This window comes from Canis lupus, chromosome 1 (genome assembly GCF_048164855.1).
Source record: "Canis lupus baileyi chromosome 1, mCanLup2.hap1, whole genome shotgun sequence".
NCBI classification, from domain to species: Eukaryota; Metazoa; Chordata; class Mammalia; order Carnivora; family Canidae; genus Canis; species Canis lupus.
The window spans coordinates 109,379,418-109,401,123 of NC_132838.1; the positions used below are offsets into that span (position 1 = coordinate 109,379,418).

General features: G+C 57.9%; 2 protein-coding genes across 2 annotated transcripts; one reads left to right on the top strand and one right to left on the bottom strand.

The window, feature by feature from the left end:
- Positions 1-2,888: 2,888 nt before the first annotated feature.
- On the top strand, positions 2,889-5,063 carry TMEM160 (transmembrane protein 160). Its single transcript, XM_072773873.1, has 3 exons — positions 2,889-3,120; positions 4,166-4,258; positions 4,711-5,063. Exons 1-3 carry the CDS (start codon positions 2,913-2,915, stop codon positions 4,974-4,976), a joined length of 567 nt encoding a protein of 188 aa, XP_072629974.1. The 5' UTR covers positions 2,889-2,912; the 3' UTR covers positions 4,977-5,063.
- Positions 5,064-5,189: 126 nt separating this feature from the next.
- Positions 5,190-20,511, bottom strand: NPAS1 (neuronal PAS domain protein 1). The gene is made up of 11 exons (XM_072773868.1): positions 20,274-20,511; positions 19,599-19,834; positions 11,884-11,957; positions 11,530-11,619; positions 9,948-10,119; positions 8,489-8,604; positions 8,181-8,338; positions 7,560-7,666; positions 7,146-7,293; positions 6,334-6,428; positions 5,190-5,775 (listed from the first exon to the last, which is right to left on the bottom strand). The coding sequence occupies exons 1-11, from the start codon at positions 20,396-20,398 to the stop codon at positions 5,312-5,314; spliced, it is 1,785 nt and encodes a 594-aa protein (XP_072629969.1). The 5' UTR covers positions 20,399-20,511; the 3' UTR covers positions 5,190-5,311.
- Between the last annotated feature and the right edge of the window lie 1,195 nt (positions 20,512-21,706).

Consider the following 21,706-nt stretch of genomic DNA (forward strand, 5'->3'; position numbering starts at 1 on the left):
GCTCGTTGGAAAATGTAGTTGTCATGGCTACCCAAGGAAGAAAAGGAAACATCTCATGACAGTAAATAGTTGTTTATGTTCAATTTTCTACACTCATTATAAACTTTTTTGGGCCCCAGATTCTTTCTGCAAGACTCTGATCATGCTTTATCCATTCCATGCCTACTCAAAGTTCAGGTTTCGACTTAGGCACCCCTTTGCTGACTCAACATCCTGGCTGGGGTAGGTGGCCTCTCTGGTCTCCTCTAGTGTCCTGGACTTTCCCTAGGATTTACTTATTTAGCATGTTTATTGCTTATTTTCTGCCTATCCTTCTAGAATGGAAGCTCCAGGGGATCCCTGGGTGGCGCAGCGGTTTGGCGCCTGCCTTTGGCCCAGGGCGCGATCCTGGAGACGCAGGATCGAATCCCACATCAGGCTCCCGGTGCATGGAGCCTGTTTCTCCCTCTGCCTGTGTCTCTGCCTCTCTCTGTCTCTCTCTGTGACTATCATAAATAAATAAAAATTTAAAAAAAATTAGAATGGAAGCTCCATGAGAACAAGGAGTTTTCCAATCAGTGAACATGGTATTTTCTCCATTTATTTAGATCTTCTTTGTTTTAATATTTTATTTATTTATTCATGAGACACACACAGAAAGAGAGAGAGAGAGAGAGAGAGAGGCAGAGACACAGGCAGAGGGAGAAGCAGGATCCATGCAGGGAGCCCAACGTGGGACTCAATCCTGGGTCTCCAGGATCAGGCCCTGGGCTGAAGGCAGCACTGAACTGCCGAGCCCTCTGGGCTGCCCAATTTAGATCTTCTTTGATGTGACTCAACAGTATTTTTACTTTTCAGTGTAGAAATCTTGCATATCTCTTATTAAAATATTTCCTAAGTATTTTTGGTTTTGATACTATTGTAAAGGAACTTATTTTTAATCTCATTTTGCAGCTGTTTCCTGTAATATATAAACAGAAAATTGATTTTTTTAAAATTTTTATTTATTTATGATAGTCACAGAGAGAGAGAGGCAGAGACACAGGCAGAGGGAGAAGCAGGCTCCATGCACCGGGAGCCCGACGTGGGATTCGATCCCGGGTCTCCAGGATCGCGCCCTGGGCCAAAGGCAGGCGCCAAACCGCTGCGCCACCCAGGGATCCCAGGAAATTGATTTTTTTAAAAAGTAGTCTCCATGCTCAGTGTGAAGCCCAACACAGGGCTTGAGTCCACAACCCTGAGATCAAGACCTGAGCTGAGATCAAGGCTGAGCCACCCCGGAACCCTTATTTTGAGGATTTAGTGACAGTATCTATGTAATGCAAGAGCACAGCATCTGACACAAAGTTAGTGCCCAATAGACATCAAATTCTATTGCATCACTTTTCCCTCCCTATAAAAGAGGGACTATTCTAATTATTAACTCCTGGAGTTCCATTGAGAATTAAATAACAATATGTATAGACTGTGCCTTGCACAATTCTTTGCACAGGAAAAGCCATTAGTAAATGTTTATTATTTACAAATTCTCCTACTTATATTGGGTTGGGGGGTATGGAGATGTATCAGTCAAGGACCCAATCCACTGAAGCTCACAGCCTATTGGCAGAAACAGGTAAGTATAGCAATCATTACCACACAATGTAAGAAGGGGATATAGAAACTATGTGTGGAGGCAGAAGCTGACTTCAGAAATTTGCCAGTGGGATCAGAGCCATCCTGACTCAGACTTAAGTTTAAAACTAAAAGGAAACAGCAATTGTTTATAGCAGGGAAAATTGGAAGCAACCTAGAGTCTGGATCCCCTGTGGTACCTATTTATAATGCATTGGTATGAACCATTAAACTTAATGCTGCAGAACGGAGGATGGGGATGGTTGCCTGGGGCACGGGGAGAGAATTACTTTTCATTAGACCCTTTTGTAACTTTTGCATCTTGTACCGTGTTCAAAGGTAATAATATATATATATTAAAGATTTTATTTATTTATTCATGAGACACACACACACACACGCAGAAAGAAGCAGGCTCCATGCAGGAAGCCCGATGTGGGATTTGATCCCGGGACTCCAAGATCACGCCCTGGGCCAAAGGCAGGTGCTAAACCGCTGAGCCACCCAGGGATGTCCCCAAAGCTAATAATATTTTTTTTCAATTTTTTTTATTTATTTATGATAGTCACAGAGAGAGAGAGAGAGAGAGAGGCAGAGACACAGGCTGAGGGAGAAGCAGGCTCCATGCACCGGGAGCCCGATGTGGGATTCGATCCCGGGTCTCCAGGATCGCGCCCTGGGCCAAAGGCAGGCGCCAAACCGCTGCGCCACCCAGGGATCCCTTAAATAAGAAAAAAAATTTTAATAAGAAATTATTCCTGGAGAAATACTCAATGCTGCTAGGGTTCACGACTTATTGTTTTGTGAAAAAAGTTAATTTGTCAGATGGTATCTCGTTTCACATTTGCCTAGAAAAAAGACGGGTCAGGAGTACAACAAAGTATTAGTAGTAACTGTTCATCGGTGGGATTTATGTTGTTTTATTTTCTCCTCTCGGCTCTTCGAGATTTTGGTAAGGTCCTACATTAACCAGAGTTTTGTTTTGGTTTAGTTTGGTTTATTGGCTATTAGAATTAAAGTTATTAACAAAAACTACAAGTCCCGGCAGACATCGTGCCCCCAGCTTCGAAGATCGGTCTTCTATGGGCTCAATGATCTCTGGGATTCGTAGTCCAGCAGCAAGAGCAAGGCGGGACGCGCAGTACCGGCACAGATGACAGAGGAGGAACCACCGCCCTTTCGACCAATGGACAGTGGGGGCCAGCCCTGAGTGGCGCTCGCAGAACCAATGGGTGAGCTGCCCAGCCTGAGTGACGTGTTCTCCAGCCTACGGCCAGCCCGTGAGGGCGGGGCGGTGAGCGGCGGCCGTAGTGAGAACCATGGGAGGCGGCTGGTGGTGGGCTCGGGCTGCCCGACTGGCCCGGCTCCGCTTCCGGGGGGCGCTGCTGCCGCCTCCGCGGCCCCGGAGCGGGGGCGCCCGGGGGTCCTTCGCCCCCGGCCACGGCCCCCGCGCTGGGGCTTCGCCGCCCCCCGTGTCCGAGCTGGACCGTGCGGACGCCTGGCTCCTCCGGAAGGCGCACGAGACAGGTCTGAGGCTGGGGTCGGCCCCGATGGGAGAGGGGGTCCCGGATAGCCGAGCTGCCGACGCGCGCGAGCGGGGGGTGGGGGCGGGGCTCCTGCTGGAAACTGGGCCGGGGCTCCGGAGCGAGAAGGGCTTCCGTATAAGCGCAGGGAAGCGCTTGCTGCAAGAGCGCAGTCTGTCCGCAATTCTTTGCGGGCTTGCGGATGGGACGGTGTGTGCAGTTAGCGGGGTGCAGTAGGGATCGGAGCGGTCGGTCGGGCTAGGACAGGCCGCCTTATAAAATTGCACTGCCTGGGCGAGAGGGGCGTCCGGAGAGGGCTGCGGGCAGGGGAGTTGCCAGCTAGAGGGGTCCGCGCTGGACGAGCCAGTTCAGCTTGAAGAGGAGACCACTCTGCATTAGGCGGGAGCGTGGATCCCCACCGAAGAGGGGGCGAGCTCCGGATTGGAGGGAGGAACAACCAATAAAAGAAAAGCTCTGGGCTGATTGGAGGGCCAGGTGATCCAGGCTGCCGGGGGCGGGGCCTCCCATGCGGAGAGGGTAGATAGAGGATGGAGTGGAGGGTGTGGGGTTTGTAACCCCGACTAGTCCGTTAGCGCCCCACAAGGGCCTTGAATGGATGTAAGTGACATCTAGGAAGGACCGACGCGGTAGCAGATAGTTGGCGTTGGAGGAAAACTGAAGGGGGAAGCTGGAGAGAGACCGGAAGAGTTCGTCCCGGAGCGGGGATATACCTGTATAGGGCGGGGGGTGTTGACCAGGATGACCACTGGGGATCTGCCAGTCTGTCCAGGGGTCTAGGTCCTGCAATTCTGGTTCTAGATTCCCCTCCACATTCTTCAGAGTGACTTGAATCTTTGGTGCTGCGGAGTTTGAGGGAGAGGGCTCAGAGATGGATGGGAGCCAGACAGTTGGGGGTGGGGGGATAAGGTTAGGTGGAGGGCCGCCAGGACTAGGCGGGGATTTAGGGTGGGATAACTGTCCGGGCAGATGGGGCTGGAGGCAGGGTTTGGGCTGATACGATTTGGTCCCCCCACCCCCTCTTCCTGTAGCCTTCCTCTCCTGGTTCCGCAATGGCCTCCTGGCATCAGGCATCGGGGTCATCTCCTTCATGCAGAGTGACATGGGTCGGGAAGCTGCCTACGGTGAGTACAGACCCCCACTCTCGCCCCGTGGCCCTGGGTTGGCCGTGGGTCTTTGCCCCTCCCATCTGACTTCTCAACAAAGATGAGGGTCCCATCGGAGCCCCTCATGCTGGCCCAGCCCCAGACTGGCTTGGCTGCTACTGCCACCCCTCTGACCCTCTCAGACCAGCTCCCCACTCCTCCTTTGGTCCTGTATGCCACCTCCACCTCCTAGACATCCCCTCTGACCCCTTCTCATGCCCCTGAGCTTGGCTCTGTACTGACCCCTACCCTGACCTTGAGTTTGCCCCATCGGTTAACTTCATCTGGGTCTCCTGACCCACCTCCGTCCCTGGGTCATCTGGCTCCCAGACTCCAGACTCCAGCCTCCAGCCACCCCACTGCAGCCCCAGCCTGGGAGCTCAGGCCCTCCCTTCTGTTGACTGTGGCCCCTCTGCCCTGTCTCCGCACAGGCTTCTTCCTGCTGGGCGGCCTGTGCGTGGTGTGGGGTGGCTCCTCCTACGTGGTGGGCCTGGCGGCGCTGCGAGGACCCATGCAGCTGTCATTGGGGGGCGCAGCAGCCAGCGTGGGGGCCGTGCTGGCTGTAGGCCTGCTGTGGGCTTGTGCTGTCGGCCTTTACATGGGCCAACTGGAGCTGGATGTGGAACTGGTGCCCGAGGACGATGGGACAGCCGCTGCTGAAGGCCCCGATGAAGCAGGCCGGCCACCGCCAGAGTGAGCAGCTGGGCCACGGGGAATGGCCGGGCGCTGGACGGCCAGGGGGTGGCCCGAGGACCGGGACATTAAAACCTGACCCTTTGCTCGCTGCATGTTCTGAGTGGTGGTTCCTGCGACTGAGAGGGCGGGCATGGGAGCCAGCTGTGGCAGCCGGAGGTGACCAAGGAGGGTAACAAAAAGGAGAGAGGAGCCCCAAGGCCCCTGGAGACCGAGCCACAGAGGGGGAGATGGTGTTTAATTTCCTGGGATGGCGTACAGGACTGAGAGCCTCATCGCAGTGCCCTCGGGGCGCCACCTGTCCCCCAGGGTCCGGCTCTGTAGGCAGCTCTGGAGTCCTCAGTCCCCCTTCCGCTGCACCCTGGCGCCTGTGGGCCCCGGGTATGACAGGCCCAGGGTCGGGTAGAAGGCCTCGGGGAGGGTGGGGCCCGGGCCCAGCCTCTGGAGGTGTGGGTACATGAGGCCCAGCTCCGCAGGACCGTAGCGGATGGCGCCGGGGGTGCACAGGCCCCGCACGACGGGGGGCAGGAAGCTGGCATGGAGGAGGGAAGGTGGGGGGTCTCCGGGAGGCCCCAGGCCCCAGGGCCGCACCAGGTCCTGCTTCAGGGCCCCTGCCCGGATAACAGAAGTGAACTCAGGCCTCGGCAGGGCTGGGTGGCTGGATGGCTCCTCGTCTCCACTGTCCTCTGGGTCTTTAGCCTCCCCTGGGCCAGGCTCCACTTTGATGCGTTTGCCCCGGCTCCGGGGAGCCTCATCCTTGTCTAGGGGGGCAGCTTGCTTCCCTTCTGCTGGAGGCTCTGGCTCTGGAAAAGGGAGACATGAAGGGCGCTGGTGTGTGCGTCCCCAGCCCCCACTCTTCCCAGCTGTAGAATGAAGCTGAGTTCAGTGGTCTAGACCTGTGGGTCTCAGCTGGGAACATTTTGTCCCATAGGGGCACATGTGACAGTCTGGAGACATATTTGGTTGCCACAACTAGGGTGGAGGGTGCTCCTGGCATCTAGTGGGTGGAGGCTGGGGATTCTGTGAAACACCCTACAATGCACAGGACAGCCCCCAAAGCTAAGGATGATTTGGCCTTAGATATCAGTAGAGGGGAGACTGACAGACCCTGGTCTAGACCCTTGCTGTCCAACAGAACTTTCCTCGATGACGTTCCATATCTGCATGATCCAGCTCATTAGCCACTGGCCACATGAGGCTACTGAGCCTTACAATGCGGCATGGGTGACTGAGAAACTGAATCTTCCATTTTTAATTGAATGTAAGTGATCACACGTGGCTAATGTGGCTTCCAGACTAGAGAGCTCATGCCCCAGAGGCCCCTTGGAGCTTCCTGGGGTGAGGTGGGAGGTGGGGCTCACCTGTGGGCTCTGGCTCTGGGCTGGATATGTCCTCACAGGCCACGCTGGCTGGAAGCTGGAAGGCATCCAGGGGGGTCTGGCCACCCTCGGCTTGGCTGGGGACAGGACAGGTGGGATAGAACCCCCACCCCATTGTACTTAGGGCTCATCACTGGAACCCCGGGGTCTAGCCAACCTGGGGTCTAGCCCAGCTTAGTCCTATCTCCATAGGCCAGACCTGGGCAGCCCGGCCCCCGCCCCCAGATGTCGCCATCTAGGTATCTCCTGGGCACCTCATGCTCATCTCCCCTGAGCATCTTCCTTTCAGACCACTGCTACCCTCAGAGGCTGGAACCCAGGCCTGGCAAAGCCAGAGATGTGGGTGGCAGCAGATGGCCACCTCCCCTCCTCCACCTGCACTGCCTGGCATTTCCCGGAGCCACCCCAGCCTCTTCCCTGGGCTCCGGGCCCTGGTCCTGTTCTTCAGACCTCCCACTTCATGCATCTTTCCACAAAGCAGATGTGACTGTGACCCTCTCCAGCCTTAAGCCCTGCCATGGCTTCCCCGTGCCCCGGAATCAGGCCCAGACCCTCTGCCTGGGGCAGAAGCCACCTCAAAGCTGTGTCTTCACTCCTCTCTGCCCTCTGCAAGCAAGGTCACACCACCTGAAGGTCTTTCCTCTCACTGTCCCCCTGTCCCCTTCCTGTTTTTCAAACCCTCTGGGCTTGGCCTCTTCAAGAAACCTACCACCACCACTAAGCTGGGGAGAGACAGCAGAGTCTTGTGGAGGGGTTCTGAGGCCCCTGTGGGCCGGGCGGGGTACAGCCCTCACCTGAGCACATAGCTGACCCAGAGCACGTGGCGCTCCCCGGGGCTCTTCCCACTCACAGCCACGGTGGCCACGGACTGCAGCCACACGAAGCCCCCAGCCCGTTGCAGCCAGCGGTAGTAACCGGTCATCACCTGCCCCTTGTCCAGCACTGGGCCCAGCCCAGGGATGAGCCGAGACAGTCAGAGAGAGACAGATACAGAAAGAGATGGAGAGACAGGGGCACAGAGAGGGTGGCGGTAGGGAGGAGATGGACAGAGACCGAGTCAGAAGGACCAAGTGCTAACCTGGCATGGAGACCTTCTAGATTTCTAAGGGTGGGTCAGAGAGACACCACGGTCCCTTTACTCCCACCCCACGTCTGAGCTGTGGCTCAGGGTGCAGGGCATGGGGGTGCTGGGAGGCGGGGTTTCTCACGGTCCAGGTGGCTCTGGCGGATCCTGGCTGCATCCTGTCCATGGACAAACTGGTAGCAGCTGCGACCCACGAGCTCTGAGGGCCCCAGGTCCATGTGATCGCTGACTCTGAGGACAGCGGGCGACAGAGAGAGGTGAGAAGGGGTCTGAAACCACGGGGAGGAGGAAAAAAGGCAGGGTTGGTTCTGGAATCACCAGGGTACAAAACCTGGCTCTGGGGTGGTCTGGGCCTCAGTTTAACCCTGGGTCAAATGGGTTAAATACCAGTGTCCCTCCTGGGGTGACTACGGGCATTCACCACTCCCGGGTGGGTGTGGGGTGGCCCCGGGCACTCCGAAGGCGCTCAGAGCGTGGGGACGATCTCACTATTTAATTTCCCCACTGCACGGTGCAGGAGACAGTGGAGAGGAGAGGCGGGAGGCCGAGGGGGTCGGGAGGGGCGGGGCTCTGCAGCAGGGGGCCCCGCGCAAGCCCCGCCCCCAGCACGACCACGCCCCTCCCGCAGGCCCCGCCCCGGCCCCGTCTTCCAGTACCTCCGCCGCTCTTCCGCCCCCGGGGCTCCCCAGCGCCCCAGCTCTCCCGCGTGGCCCCAGCCGCCCGCCTCGGCCCCCAACCCCGGTACCTGCTCTCACAAGCAAGGATGGTGAGACCCAGGCTGAGACGGAAGACGATCATGTGTCCGTGTAGTGGCAGCTCGGCCAGTGGGGCGGGGGGCAAGGTGTGGCCCAGAGCCACAAGGCCCAGGGAGCGGGCCCGAAGGCGCCCCGTCACGTGGATGACCTGCAGGCGGCAGGCGGGGTTGGAGGAGGGGGGCCCGTCACCCACAGGTGCCCGGGCACGAGGCCATGGCTGGCTGGCATGCGGGAGCTCCCCCCAGGTGGGCGAGGGGACTCGGGCGCCAGGAGCCGGGGCCAGGGAGCCCACACGCACCTTGTACCCCGAGGCCTTGACGTGCAGCCCCCTCTTGGTGAGGGTGGATTTCATGCGGATGAAGAAGGAGCGCTCCTGGACCCGGGAGAAGGGAGGCGCCTCCGCGGCGCTGGCCTCTGGGAGGGGAGAGTGAGGAGGGTTATGGGGTCCTGCGGGAGAAACCACACGCCCCCCTAGCCCCTGGACAGCTGGCCAGACGGCGTCATGGCCACGGCCTACGGTCATACACTGAAGTCGTATACCAACCTCCCTCTAAGTGGCAGCCAGCTGGGTCTTTCTAAAGCTCAGATACGACCCTGTCCCTCCCTGCCCTGAAACTGCCATGGCTCCCTAGGACCCTTGGGATAAAGCCCAGCTCCTCACATCGGCCTAAAACTTGGGCAAGAACTGCCTCCCGCTGACCCCATCTCTAGCTACAAACTCCAGGACCCAGGTGAGACAGAGCCTCCTCCAGGGAGCCCTCCCTGACCTCCAGGCTGGGTGAGCCGTCCCTCTGGGGTCTCCCACTCCAGCCCTGACCACTCGGGATCATCATTTGCTGGGGACTAGTCTTCACCACCTGGACTGTCATTGTTGTGTCCCCAGCCCTCTCCAGCACAGAGCAGGGGCTCAGGGTAGAGAAACAAGACCCACAACTACAGGTTGGTCTATAAACCCGGTGACAGCCTTCTAACAGCTGACACCCAGACAAACCTGGGCCTCAGTCTTTGGTGCAACTGTAATCACACTCCCCAGTGGACCCCGTGGGTGTCACAAACATCTCCCAAGCTTGCAAGCACTGCTGAGAGCTCAGATGTTTTTGGTGTGAAGCAAACCCAATATGAGAAAATCCTACTCATAGGGAAGTTAACCTCGAGTCCCCCAACATCATAGAACTAAAAGAAACTTCCAGGGTAATCTCCCGGCACCCTCCTTCGCCAACACGGAGTGGAATATTCCACTGGAGAGAAGGCCTGGAAGCACAGATGCTGGAGCCAGACAAACCTGGGCTGGAGTCCAGATCAACCACTTACAGCTGTGTGACCTGGGGCAGTTAACTTAACCTCTCTGTGCTGGGCCTCAGTTTCCACCTCTGCAAAATGAAGACAGTGATAGCTCCTGCTTGTGGGGTTGTGATTAGGATTCAATGCAGTTACACACTTAAGGCACAGCACGCGTGAACTCCAATGAGCCATGCATTGTTTTCTTATTGCCAGAGCTGGGTTCCATCTGGAACCCCCAGGCACCCATCCCCACTTGGTGGCCAGAAGGGTCTTTCTGAAACTCAAATCCTGGGGAGCCAGGCAATCCTTGGCAGCCTAGGCAATTATAGGGAGCCGAGCCTTGTTGCTTCGGTTTAGACTCTGATTCATTTTACAAAAATGTGCTTTGCAGCTTGAAGGAGAGTGGTTTTTGTTGAAAGCCGGCATGGCTGGGGTACCAGGTGTCCCTTGATCTACCCTCAGGCCCTTGGAATTACCGATCTCAGGGGTATCCGCAAGCGAGGACGAAGACGAGGAGGAGGAAGAGGAGGGCACGGAGGGCGGGGTGGGAGGCCCGGGGGTGGGGGTCCGGAGGCCCAATTGTTCCAGCACCTCCGAGTGGTCCCCGGGGTGGATGTAGTCGAAGACGCTGCTACCCGTCAGCTCCACCTGCCGGCGGAAGAGGGGACCGCAGAGGGCTGGTGAGATGCGCGCGCAGCCACTCGCCCGCGGTTTAGCCTCCGGCCCACTCGCCTAGGTTGCAGGCGCCCTTCGTGCCAGTTCTACGTTATTAGAATTTCTTTTTAACTTTTTCAGAGGAGATACACACTTAAGCTCTTCTTATGCCTTCTCACGTCAAATCCGGTGATCATTAAGGATTTTCTGCACCTGCTTACTCCGTTAGGGAGCTGCGTGGCCGATTGTCATAGCCTCCATTTGGCCCCAAATGAACCACAGGATGTCCCAGCAGGGATGGAAATCAGGACACAAGCAGTGGAATGGTTTTCGAACTCTTTAGAGAGTTAGAGCTTTTTAGTCAGACTGCCTACCATTCAATTCACCCGCAAATCTCTCAAAGCAGTCCTCCTTTGTACCACACCTCCCCCAGTCCAGGTCCCCATCACTCCCACCCCCATCCCAGCTGTGTTCCTGCCCCAGAGTCCTCCCTATTCTTTTGGCCTTTAGTTTCCATTCAAATACCCCTGCTAAGTTACTTCTCTGACCATGGCCCCCCTCCTCTCAGAAACCTCCCAGAGCTCCCACTGCCCCGGGCTTGAGATCCAGCGCTTCCCTCTGTCCCTCCTCCCTCTGAACTCCTCCTCATCGAACCCTTCCCTGCACCAGCTGCAAGTCTGTCCTCCCCTCTACCTCCCCTCCCCTCCTCTTGTCCACATTCCCCTACTTTCAGGGTCTTCTTCCCCCAGGCCTCTCCAACAACTCACCGAAAAGGTGCTCACAAAGGCCAAAACCAAGCGCTGGCTTTTCTAAATTTCCCATTTGCTCAAACCTTTGCAAAAGTGATGAGAGGATAGCGATTTGTCCTGAATGGGTTGGGAAGGCCTAAGATGCCACCAGGAGCCAGGCCCCCCAGGGATGGGGGTTCTCGGTTTCTGCCTGCCTGCCTTTTACCTTTCAATGCCAGCTGCAGGAGCTGGGGCAGAAGCAGCTGGCGGAAATAAAGACAAAACGCAAGCCAGTCCACTAAAGCGCCACAGAAAATCTTCCAAAGTTGGCAAAACCCAAGCCCTTCCAATACAAATTGCAGCAATTCTTCACAATTGTTAAGATAAAGGAAGTCTGGGTAAATACGGTGCATTTGGCAAACACTCATCGACAAACTGATCTTTCTGCTGCTCTGCCTTCTTCAAATTGACCTGTTATTTTAATAGCCACTCCCCTCTACCTGTAAGGTGGAGCTTTCTGGGGTTCCCCCAGGTGCACTTGGAGGACCATAGATCCAGTTCGCTTTTCTGGCTGGGATGGTGAGGCCAGGAGAGAGAAAGGGCATGCACGGGCCCGCAGGGGACACGGTGGCTGAGCCAGTGAGCCAATCCAGGCAGCCTGCAGCGGGCCCCTTACCTGCGAGAGGCCCAGATAAATGGAGACGGTCTCCGAGATGTAGAGGAACTTCCCTTCCTGGTTCAAGGCAAACACGAAGCCATCCAGGGACTAAAGTGGGGAGAAGTAGGGAGAGGAGGGCTGGGCATCTGTCTGTCCAGCAGGCAAGTGGTAAGAGATTCTGAAATCTGGATCTCCACCTCGGATGGATTAATTGGGGTGGGGAGGGGCTTCCGTGGTGGTGGGAAAGGACAGGCAGGAGGGGGAGCCCCTGGGGATGCTCCTGGGGGGATGGATGCTGGAGAACAGGGTGCTGCTCTCCGCAGGTGGCCACCAGGTGGCAGCAAGGAGCAGCAGGCAGGGAAAGGACCTCACCTGTAAGATGTGTCCACCCAGGTGCTGCTCAAAGACTTCGGAGACCAGCGCCATGGGCCCCCGGTGGCCTGGGGCTGGGGACAGAGGGAGGGGTGAGGCCGGGGCCTGTGGGTAGGCCCCCATTTGAGCCAGGCTACAGATCTCCCTCTCTCCTCCCCAGTCCTGTAGTCATCTTAGGGTACCGGGGGCCTGGGCCCTGTGTGTGTGGGGGGGGGACGACTTGGGCTTGTGGGGTGGGGTGGGAGGGGCGGAAAGAGGCTGAGATGCCACAGAGATAGGGAGACACCAGTGGATGCAGGGAGCCATCTATGCACTCATTCATTCAGAAAGTCTCCCTGAGCACCAGGTGTGCAGCAGGCCCTGTGCTAGGGACAAGGAGGTGCCCTGGACAGCCTACTCCTCCCCTGTGGAGGCACCCAGGCCGGGGGCAAGAAACTCACAAATACAGAATTATTTTATGTACCAGCACCAGGAAGGATTGAAAAAGTGGTGTGAAGTAAGATCCAAAGGATGGGAATGAGACTAGAGAGAGGTACAGAGAGCCAGAGAGAGAAAGACAGAAAAAAAGAAACAGATATGGAGACACAAAGACACCAAACAGATAAGCAGATGGAGAGACATACAGAGGAAGGAAATACAGAGGAATACAGAGAGACGGGCATTGCAACTCAATAGAAAAAAAAAAAGAAAAAAAAAAAGAACAGGGGCACCAAGCTGGCTTAGTTGGTGGAGCGGGTGACTCTTGATCTCAGGGTCATGAGTTCAACCCCTGCATAGGGTGTAGAGATGACTTAAGATCTTTTTTTTTTTAATTTTTTATTTATTTATGATAGTCACACAGAGAGAGAGAGAGAGAGAGAGAAAGAGGCAGAGACATAGGCAGAGGGAGAAGCAGGCTCCATGCACCGGGAGCCCAACATGGGATTCGATCCCGGGTCTCCAGGATCGCGCCCTGGGCCAAAGGCAGGCGCCAAACTGCTGCGCCACCCAGGGATCCCGATGACTTAAGATCTTAAAAAAAGGATGCCTGCATGTCTCAGCGGTTGGGTGCCTGCCTTCGGCTCAGGTCATGATCCTGGGATCCAGAATTGGGCTCCCTGCATGAAGCCTGCTTCTCCCTCTTCCTGTGTCTCTGCCTCTCTGTGTGTGTCTTTCATCAATAAATAAATAAAATATTTAAAAAAATCTTAAAAAAACCAAACCCCAACGAGATATCACCTCACACCTACTAGGATGGCTAGAATTCAGAGAAATGTTGGGAGGATGTGGAGAAATCAGAACCCCTCTGCATTGCTGGTGAGACTGCATTGCTGGCCACTCTGGAGAACAGTACGGAGGCTCCTCAATAAATCACGCATAGAATCACCTGCCACCCAACCCAGCAATTCCACTTCTAGGTATATACCCCCAAAGAACTGGGAACAGGTGTTCTAACAAATAGTTGTACACAGATGTTCACAGGAGCACGATTCCTAACAGCCAAAAGTGAAAACACGTCAAAGTCCATGACCTGACGGACAGATAAATAAATGTGCCATATTCATGCAATGGAATACTATTCAGCCAGGAAAATGAATGAAGCCAGGACACGTGCTCTGATGCAGCTGGACTCTGAAAACATTATGATGGGGCACCTGGCTGACTTAGTGGAGTGGGCAACTCATGGTATCAGGGACACGAGTTTGAGCCCCATGTTGAGCGTGGAGCCTACTTTTTTAAAAAGTGAAGACAGGGACGCCTGGATGGCTCAGCGGTTGAGCGTCTGCCTTCAGCCCAGGGTGTGACCCTGGAGACCCAGGATCAAACCCCAGGTCGGGCTCCCTGAAAGGAGCCTGCTTCTCCCTCTGCCTGTGTCTCTGCCTCTCTCTCTCTGTGTCTCTCATGAATAAATAAAATATTTTTTTTTAAAGTGAAGACATGCAAGACACAAGAGACCACACACAGTGTGACTCTGTTTCTCTGAATTGTCCAGAGCACGCAAATCCATAGAGACAGGAAGCAGGTTGGTGGTTGGGGGAGGGGGGTGTTTGGCAGGAGAGAGGGGGCATGGGGAGTGTCTGCTAATGTGGACTAGGTTTTTTGGGGGTGCGATGAAAATGTTCTGGAACCAGACAGAGTGGTGGTTGCACAACTCTGTGACTCTATGGTTTGCCACTGAATTGTACACTTTATTTTTATTTTATTGTTTAATTTGAGTGGGATCCATGGGGAGCCTATTGTAGAGCTTGAACTCACAACCCTGAGATCAAGACATGAGCTGAGATCAAGAGTTGGATGCATAATGGACTGAGCCACCCAGGTGCCCTTTGTACATTTTATGTTTTTTAAAGATGTTATTCATTTATTCGAGAGACACAGAAAGAGAGGCAGAGACACAGGCAGAGGGAGAAGCAGGCTCCCTGCGGGGAACCCGACGAGACTCGATCCCAGGACCCCGGGATCATGACCTGAGCCAAAGGCAGATGCTCAACCATTGAGCCACCCAGGTGTCCCCCCACCATACATTTTAAAATGCTGAACTCCATATTATATACATTTTACTGCCATTAAAAAAAAAGTTAAAAAAAAAGTTTTAAGGGGCACCTGGGTGGCTCAGTTGGCTATGCATCTGACTCCCAATTTCTGCTCAGGTCATGATCTCAGGGTGGTAAGATCGAGCTCTGCATGGGGCTCTGTGCTCAGAGGTGAGTCAGCTTGAGATTTCTCTCTTTCCCTCTCCCTCTGCTCCTCCCCTCCACCCTGCTCTTTCTTTCCCTCTCTCTAAAATGAATAAATCTTAAAAAGTTAATATTTTTTTACTTGTTCATGAGACACACACACACAGAGAGAGAGAGAGAGAGAGACAGAGACACAGGCAGAGGGAGAAGCAGGCTCCTTGCAGGGAGCCCGACGTGGGATTTGATCCTGGGTCTCCAGGGTCACACCTGGGCTGAAGGCTGCACTAAATCGCTGAGCCTCCTGGGCTGCCCAATCTTAAAAAGTATTTTAAAAGAGATAGGGACAGACATGTAGACACAGAGAAATTCAGACAGAGACAGACGAAGACAGAGATGAAGAGATGGAGAGAACAGAAAGGAGATGCCCAGAGAGACATCCAGAGAAAGACCATGACAGAAGGACATGGCAAATGAGACAGGGCAAAGAGGGACCCAGCCCCCTGACCCAGCAGCACCCCCTCAGGCAGGAGCAGAGGTGTCGGGTGAGGGTGGCTTAAGTCTGTTCCCACCCAGGACCCTCTCCCTGACCCTGCAGAGAACTGCCACCTCCCTCCCAAGGGGCCCTATGTCCGGAGAGGGGAGCCAGGGGACACAGTGACCTTGAAGGTCACCAGGTCTGGTGCCAAGCCCTCCCAGGCTGTGTGCCCTGGGCCCAGTCCCTTCACCTCTCTGTGCCTCAGTTTCCTCCTCTGTCAGGTGGCTTTGCAAAGAGCGCCGACCTCACCGGCTGCTCGGGCCCAGCGCCCGCCTGGCACACGGCAGGTGCTCCCAGATGCAGAGCCGGGATTAGTATTAATAGTGTGATTACTATTGTTATTTCCAGACCATCAAAACAGCAGGCGGCCAAGCCCCGCCCCGCCCCGCCCCCACCCCGGCCCTCGGCTCCAGCCCCGCCCCCGCCCCGCCCCCGGCCCCCTAGCGTCTTGGCCACGCCTCCTTCTCCCAGGAGCGCCTCCCGCTGTTCGCACCCTTTCCCCACCCCTGGCTGGAGCTCCAGGAACAATAAATGGGGGGGAGGGTGATGGGGACCCCTCCCCCGAGATGCAGCGCGAACCAGCCGGGTGACAGGCAGGAACAATGCCGCCTGCTAATTGTCGCAATTTTCCCCTGTCATTTTTGCTAATTCCTTCATTTTCCCGCTCACAGGATCAGCCCAGGTCAGACTGAACGGCTGCAATTAACAGCCTTAATGGGCACGTCGGGTGGGGGTGCGCAGGGGGAGGGCTCGCTGCTCCCCGGTTGGGACGGGAGCTTTGGGGTCGGTCCCCTCACTGACTGAGGCGTCTTATCCCTCCCTCCGCCTCCGCAAACCCAACTCCGTTCCCCCCCTCCTCCCCCCTCCCCCGTTCCCCCCTCTCCCAGCAAATGCCTCAACTCCTCCCACCCCCAAATTCCCCTCTTCACTGCTCCCGGATCTGCCCCCTCCTCAAGCCCAAACCCCAACCATCACTCACTCATTCAACAAACATTTGCTGGTTGCTTATTGGAGCCTGTCTGCTGAGAACTGTCCCATTTGTCATCACCAAGCAGGGACAGAGGGGACAGGGGGAGAAGGCCGCTCCCAGGGCTCTGGGAGTCTGGTCACCTCCTAATCTTAGTTGGCCCCAGAGATGTTCCGTGTCTGGGGACAGGGAAGCCTCGCTCCCTGGGGGCAGGCCTGAGGCCTCTGCACTCACCTCCGCATGTGGCTCCCTGCTTCCACCCTCAGGACTGCCACCTAGGCCACCTCGGTCCCTCATCCGCTTGTCCCCCATCCCGCTCGGCTAACAGCCAACGTCCTCACCAAAGCCCACGAGGTCCTGCAGGACTTGGTCTCTGCCGTCCGCGCCCCCTGCCTCACCTACTCCTCTCTGGACTCCGAGGCCTCGCTGTGGCCTGCACTCAGCAAGCTGATTCCTGTCTGCCTCAGGGCCTTTGCACCTATTTCCTTGGCCTAATGTGCTTTTCTTCCAGCTTTCTTCGGGGCCTGCTTCCTCACCTCCTCCCAGTCTCAGCTCAAAGGTCCCTTCTTTTAAGGGGCTTCTGTCAAACCTCATGCCCTCACTCTGTTCCACAGTCACCCAATAAACACTTAGCCGGCCTTTGCCCCAGGCACTCTTCTGGACTCAGGGTACAAGGTGTCATGGGGGAGAGAGAATTAAGAAATAGTGTCGGGGTGCCTGGGTGGCTCAGTGGATTGAGTGTCTGCCTTGTGCTCAGGTCATGATCTTGGGGTCCTGGGATCGGGCCCCGCATCAGGCTCCCTGCTCAGTGGAGAGCCTGCTCCTGCTTCTCCCTTGCTTGTGCTCTGTGTCAAATAAATAAATAAATAAATAAATAAACTCTTAAAAAAAAAAGTCAGATGACAATAGGTGCTTTGGAAAGAAATAAGACAGGAAAGGGAGACAGGGAGTGCTGAGGGCAGGGGTGCTCTCAGTTTTCAGGGTGGTCAGGGGTGGTTTCCTGAAAAGCTGACATTTGGAGGGAAGGGAGTTCCTGCAGGAGGGCACAGCAAGTGCAAAGGCCCTGAGGTGGGAACATGTTTTTCTGAATAACAGCAAGGTGGCCAGTGGGGGGTGGGGGCAGGGGGGGAGCTGAGGAGGTGAGAGGGGTAGAAAAATGAGATCAGAGGGATGGGAGGGGGGCAGAGGGCCTACCCAGAAGGGCTTGTAGGCCCACCCTGGAGGTCAGGGACTTTGTCTTGTTCCCTGGGGTGTCCCCAGGACGAGGCCTGGCACAGGGAAGGTTCAGCGGCTGGTGAATGAATGATGACCCCTGATACAGGATCCGGGCTGTCTCCTCCTGGACTCAGAGGTCCGGGGCTAGACTCCGGGGCACCTCAGCACATCAGTTGTGCTGTTCTATAGACATCAGCCCGGGGCCCAGAGAGAGGCGGGGGCTGCAAGGTCCGGGGAGACCTCCGAACAGGCCAAGCCTGGAGGCTCCGAAGGTGACCCCGGAAGCCAGTCTGCATCTCAGCTGGGCCCGGGCTCGGAGGATGGGACGCTGGGCAAACCAGCTTCACCTCTCTGGGGCTCAGTCTTCCACTTCTATAAAATGGGAATCAATGTTGCTTTCCTCCTGTTTTTGAGAGGATTAAGCGACTTTTGTGGTTTAGTTTTGGTTTGGGTTTGGGTTTTTTTGCGAGTTATTCGTAATAGTGCTCAAGAGTGCATTGGCTATCTTCGCTCTTCTAACTGAGCAGGACAGGGGAGCACCCTCCCCTTCAGAGAGGGGGAGGCACCCTGCCTTACTGACTAGCTGACACTGTCCTCAGTTTCCCTATGGAAGCAGGCACTCGGCCTCTTCCTGGGGGCTCTGTGGAGCAGGAGATGCCTCCAAATACCCACTTTCGGGGGATTTAGGAAGGAGTCCGCATAGTACCTCCATCACAGACTGTCCTGGCCCAGGCAGCAGGGGTGGGGGGGTAGGGGGTAGGGTGCTCCGAGGGGGTAGGAGGCAGGGGCGTTCATCAAGTCCACGGTGGGCCACCTCACTGCCCACCTCGCAGCCGTGTCCTCAGCAGGCTCCCGTCCCCTTCCAGCGCCCATCCAGGCAGTGGAAGGGGGGAGCTGGCCGCCGGAGGGGCTCTCTGGGCGCCCCCACCCTTCCTCTCTCCCCGCGCTCGGGACAATAGACAAGATGTTTATCCCCCGCCGGCGCACATGTTGTTCGCGGTAATGACAGTAATCAGCGGCGCTAATGCCGCATTCTCTCGGCGCCAGTCAATTCGCCTAATTACCGCCTGGGAAGCCGGATTATTTAAATTTAAATGGTGATTTATTGCGAGCTTAATCAATGCTATTTTCTCTCCCCCCTCCTCCCCTGGGACCGGGGCAGGAGGGGAATTGGAGCCCCTCCAACCTCGCCCTAAGGACACTGGTTCATCTTGGTGGGGAGTGTAGCCTGGGGTGCCCCGTCCCTGTCACCTGCGACCTCGGATTAACACGACTGTCTCCTCGTCGGGAGAGAAGCAATAATCCGTCAAACAGCGGTAATAACAGGAGCATAACACTTCTACGGATCTAGCAAGAATAAAGTTGAATTATAACAAAAGTGGGGGGCTAGCTGTGTGTACCCGTGTTGTACCTCATCCTACTTGTCCATGGTTCGGATTGCATTTCTCCACTTATGTCATTATTGGGTCTTGGCTACTGGGACGTCAGGGGCTGTATCCAACTTGTTTTCTGCGGGATCCCGAGGGCCCAGGACAGTAGCAGGCACACAGTAGATGCTTACTGAACCACAGACCCCAACAGCCCTGCAAAGTAACCACTGACCCTCAGAGTCACTACGTGGTGGTGGCACCTGCTGTGCCAGCTACGTCCGGGGTGTCCACATACATTACTGGGTCGGTTTTCATCTCAGCCCTCTGGGCGTGCGAAGGGACTCTCATCAGGATTCCCATTTCATGGACAAGGGACAGAGAGGTAAGGCGGCCTGCCCGGGGGTCACATTGCTGGGGAGTGGCCCAGTGGGGACAGGGACCCAGGAGAGTCTTTCTGGAGCTGTCCATCTTACCTGCCACGTTATACTGTCTCCCTCCCGCTTTCCCAGACTGAGAATTCAGACTCCAGAGTCCTCGTGCTCCCCCTGGGTCCCCTCAAGCCTCAGTGAGGGGGGTTCTTGCCCATGAGTGGATGGGGAGGCCCAGGCTAGCCCCGCTCCGTCCCGCCCTGGGAGCTGCGGCCCTTCTTTGTGATAATAACGATTCGTCTCCCCTAATAAGAATAACAGCATGGAGCAGGGGTCGGATCCCTGGTGTTGGCGGCCCTCGGTGGGCCAGAACTCATGAAATCATCCCTGCCTCGCGCGCCCGTTTTGCAGATGAAAAGACTGAGGCTTGGAGAGTCAAAGCCTCCCGGGAGGGGCGCGCAAATGGTCCGGCTGACTCCCAACCGCGTGCTCCCTCCCTCTCGGCCAGGGGCCTGGGCGACGGCCTGCGGGCACCTCGCTCTCCCGCCCTCCGGCCGCCGGGGGGTGCACAGGGACCCTCGCCCCCCGCGCCTGCGCACTCACCCAGGCCGGCCGGTGGCCCCGTGGCCCGCAGTCCCCAGGGCGGCGCCCCGAGGGCGGCGAAGCGGCGCAGGCGGAGGTAGGTGACGCTGAGGCGCACGATGGACGCCTTGTCCAGCTGGCTCGAGATGGCTCCGGGCAGCGGGAGCAGCTTGGCCAGCTCGAAGAACTCCAGGTTCTCCTTTCCGCGCCGCGAGCGCGCCGCGTTCCGGGACTTCTCCTTGCGCTGCGCCTGCAGGCTGGGCGGGCGGCGCGGAGGGGGCGTCAGCCGGGCCCCGGGGCTCGCGGCGGGGCGGGGGGGGGGGAGCTGCGGCCTGGGGGGGCCCCGCCCTCGGGGCCTCGGAACCCGGCGGGACGTGGGAAGTGGATTCGACACCGGAGGTGGGGGCAGAACCCGCGCGTGAATTCTGCCCGGGGCCGTGCGGACAGAACCCGGGGTGTAAATAAATTCCGGGGGGAAGGAGGAGGAGTTGGAGGGGAGAAATGAAATGTTGGGCGTGAACTCGGAGGATGGGGGGGTAGGAGCAGAACACGGTGGGGGTTGTTTGTAGAACAAAGGTTGACACACTCGGGGTGAGAAATTCTAGCTCCAGAGGGCGGGGCGGCGGGCTGAGTGTGAATCCTCCCGGGCCGCCCTTGGGGGCGGGGCCACGGCCCTGGGGGCGGGGCTTTGCTCACCAGGGTCCGGGCGGGGCCTTGACCACCAGCCCCGGCAGAAAGTCCCACGGGACGCTGCGGCCGCGACCTGCCCCGCACTTGAGCTCGCCGCCGCCGCCGCCGCCGCCGGGGTAGGGGGCCGCCATCTCCGCGGGCCCGGCTCAGAGCAGCCGGCGGGCCTCGAGACCCGCGTCTCCCGCCGCCGAAAGGAGCCGGAGGCAGCGCTCGGTGCCCGAGGGGGGCCCCCGGGAGACCTGCGAGGGAAACTGAGGTCCGTGCGGGGCTCGGGGGTCCCAGCGAGGAGCCGGGGCTGGATGGTGCCTCAGTTTCCCCTCTCTGGAGGCCCCGGGACGGAGCCGGCTGTGCTCACCCTGCCCGGCCCCAGGCGGAGCTCGGGGCGAGGACGTGCTCCGCCGCCGCCGCCGCCGCCTCCCCCGCGCCGCCCGCCAGCGCGGCCGCCTCACGCCCGCGCCGGGCCGGCTCCCGCATACCAATAGGCGCACGCGGCGCGCATACGGATCCGACCGGCCCGCGCGCTGCGTGCCAAGCATGCCCAAGCCGGGCGGGCGGGGGGCAGGCGCCTCGCCGGGGCCCAGGCGCGCCCGGCTCCTGCCCCCAGAGCCCTCCGTCCCGGGGATCCGCTCTCCTGGCCCATCCCAGGAGTCCGTTTGCCCGCATCGGCGGTGCGCCCATTTCCCTGGCTGGGCTAAGGAGGTCAGGGTGGGGGGGGCAGAAGGCAGGGACCCCACCCCAGGCCCTGCCCGGGGACCACCCTCCGCAGCCCCTTGGGGTGTGGCCATGTGTCCGGGCCGCCAAATCTCCGCAACCACAACTTCCTTCCCGAAGACCCCGGCGTGCGAGCCACAGCCCCCGACGCAGTGGCCAGAGCATCAGCCAGAGGACGCCCGCAGGATGGACCCGACACCCGGGGCCCAGGTGTCCTGGTGTCTGGATCCTCCAGAACCAGCAACGTGTTCAGTTGGGTCTTCGTTCGTCCAGGACTAGGCATGAAGGATTCCCTCCCCCACCCCGCCCCCAGTAGCCAGGCCGCCCCCCAGCCTCCCCGACCAGGTGTCCAGATGCCCTAGACCTTGGTGTCCAGGTACCCAGCCCCCTATTTCCCCAGGACCCAGACATCCGTGTGCGCCTGCCCCCAACCTCAGGATACGGGCGTCCTGATACCCTAGCCCCCAGGGCACTGGAGTTCCGACCCCCTGTCTCTGCAGGACCCAGGAGTTCTCTGTCCCCTCCTGCTTTGCCTCCGGGCGTCCCCGACCCGCAGGACCCACAGCGCCCTTACCTGGCCGCGGGGCAGGCTCCGGGCGCGGCGTGGGGCCGGCCGGGCGGCGCGGAGGGGTGGCCCCATAGACCCCGGGGCAGGCCGGGCTCGGCGGGGCGCGCGGGCCGTGGCGCTCGGTTCCCCGCGCCCACCGCGGCCTCGCAGACTTGGAGAC

Bases quoted from the DNA above. Each gene is read 5' to 3' on its own strand.
- TMEM160 (XM_072773873.1), top strand. From the start codon at position 2,913: ATGGGAGGCGGCTGGTGGTGGGCTCGGGCTGCCCGACTGGCCCGGCTC. The intron at 3,121-4,165 runs GTCTGAGGCTGG...CTCTTCCTGTAG, and splicing joins CCGGAAGGCGCACGAGACAG to CCTTCCTCTCCTGGTTCCGC. The intron at 4,259-4,710 runs GTGAGTACAGAC...GTCTCCGCACAG, and splicing joins GGGTCGGGAAGCTGCCTACG to GCTTCTTCCTGCTGGGCGGC.
- NPAS1 (XM_072773868.1), bottom strand. From the start codon at position 20,398: ATGGCGGCCCCCTACCCCGGCGGCGGCGGCGGCGGCGGCGAGCTCAAG. The intron at 19,835-20,273 runs GTGAGCAAAGCC...CCGCCCGCCCAG, and splicing joins AAGGCCCCGCCCGGACCCTG to CCTGCAGGCGCAGCGCAAGG. The intron at 10,120-11,529 runs GTAAGGGGCCCG...TTCCGCCGGCAG, and splicing joins TTTATCTGGGCCTCTCGCAG to GTGGAGCTGACGGGTAGCAG.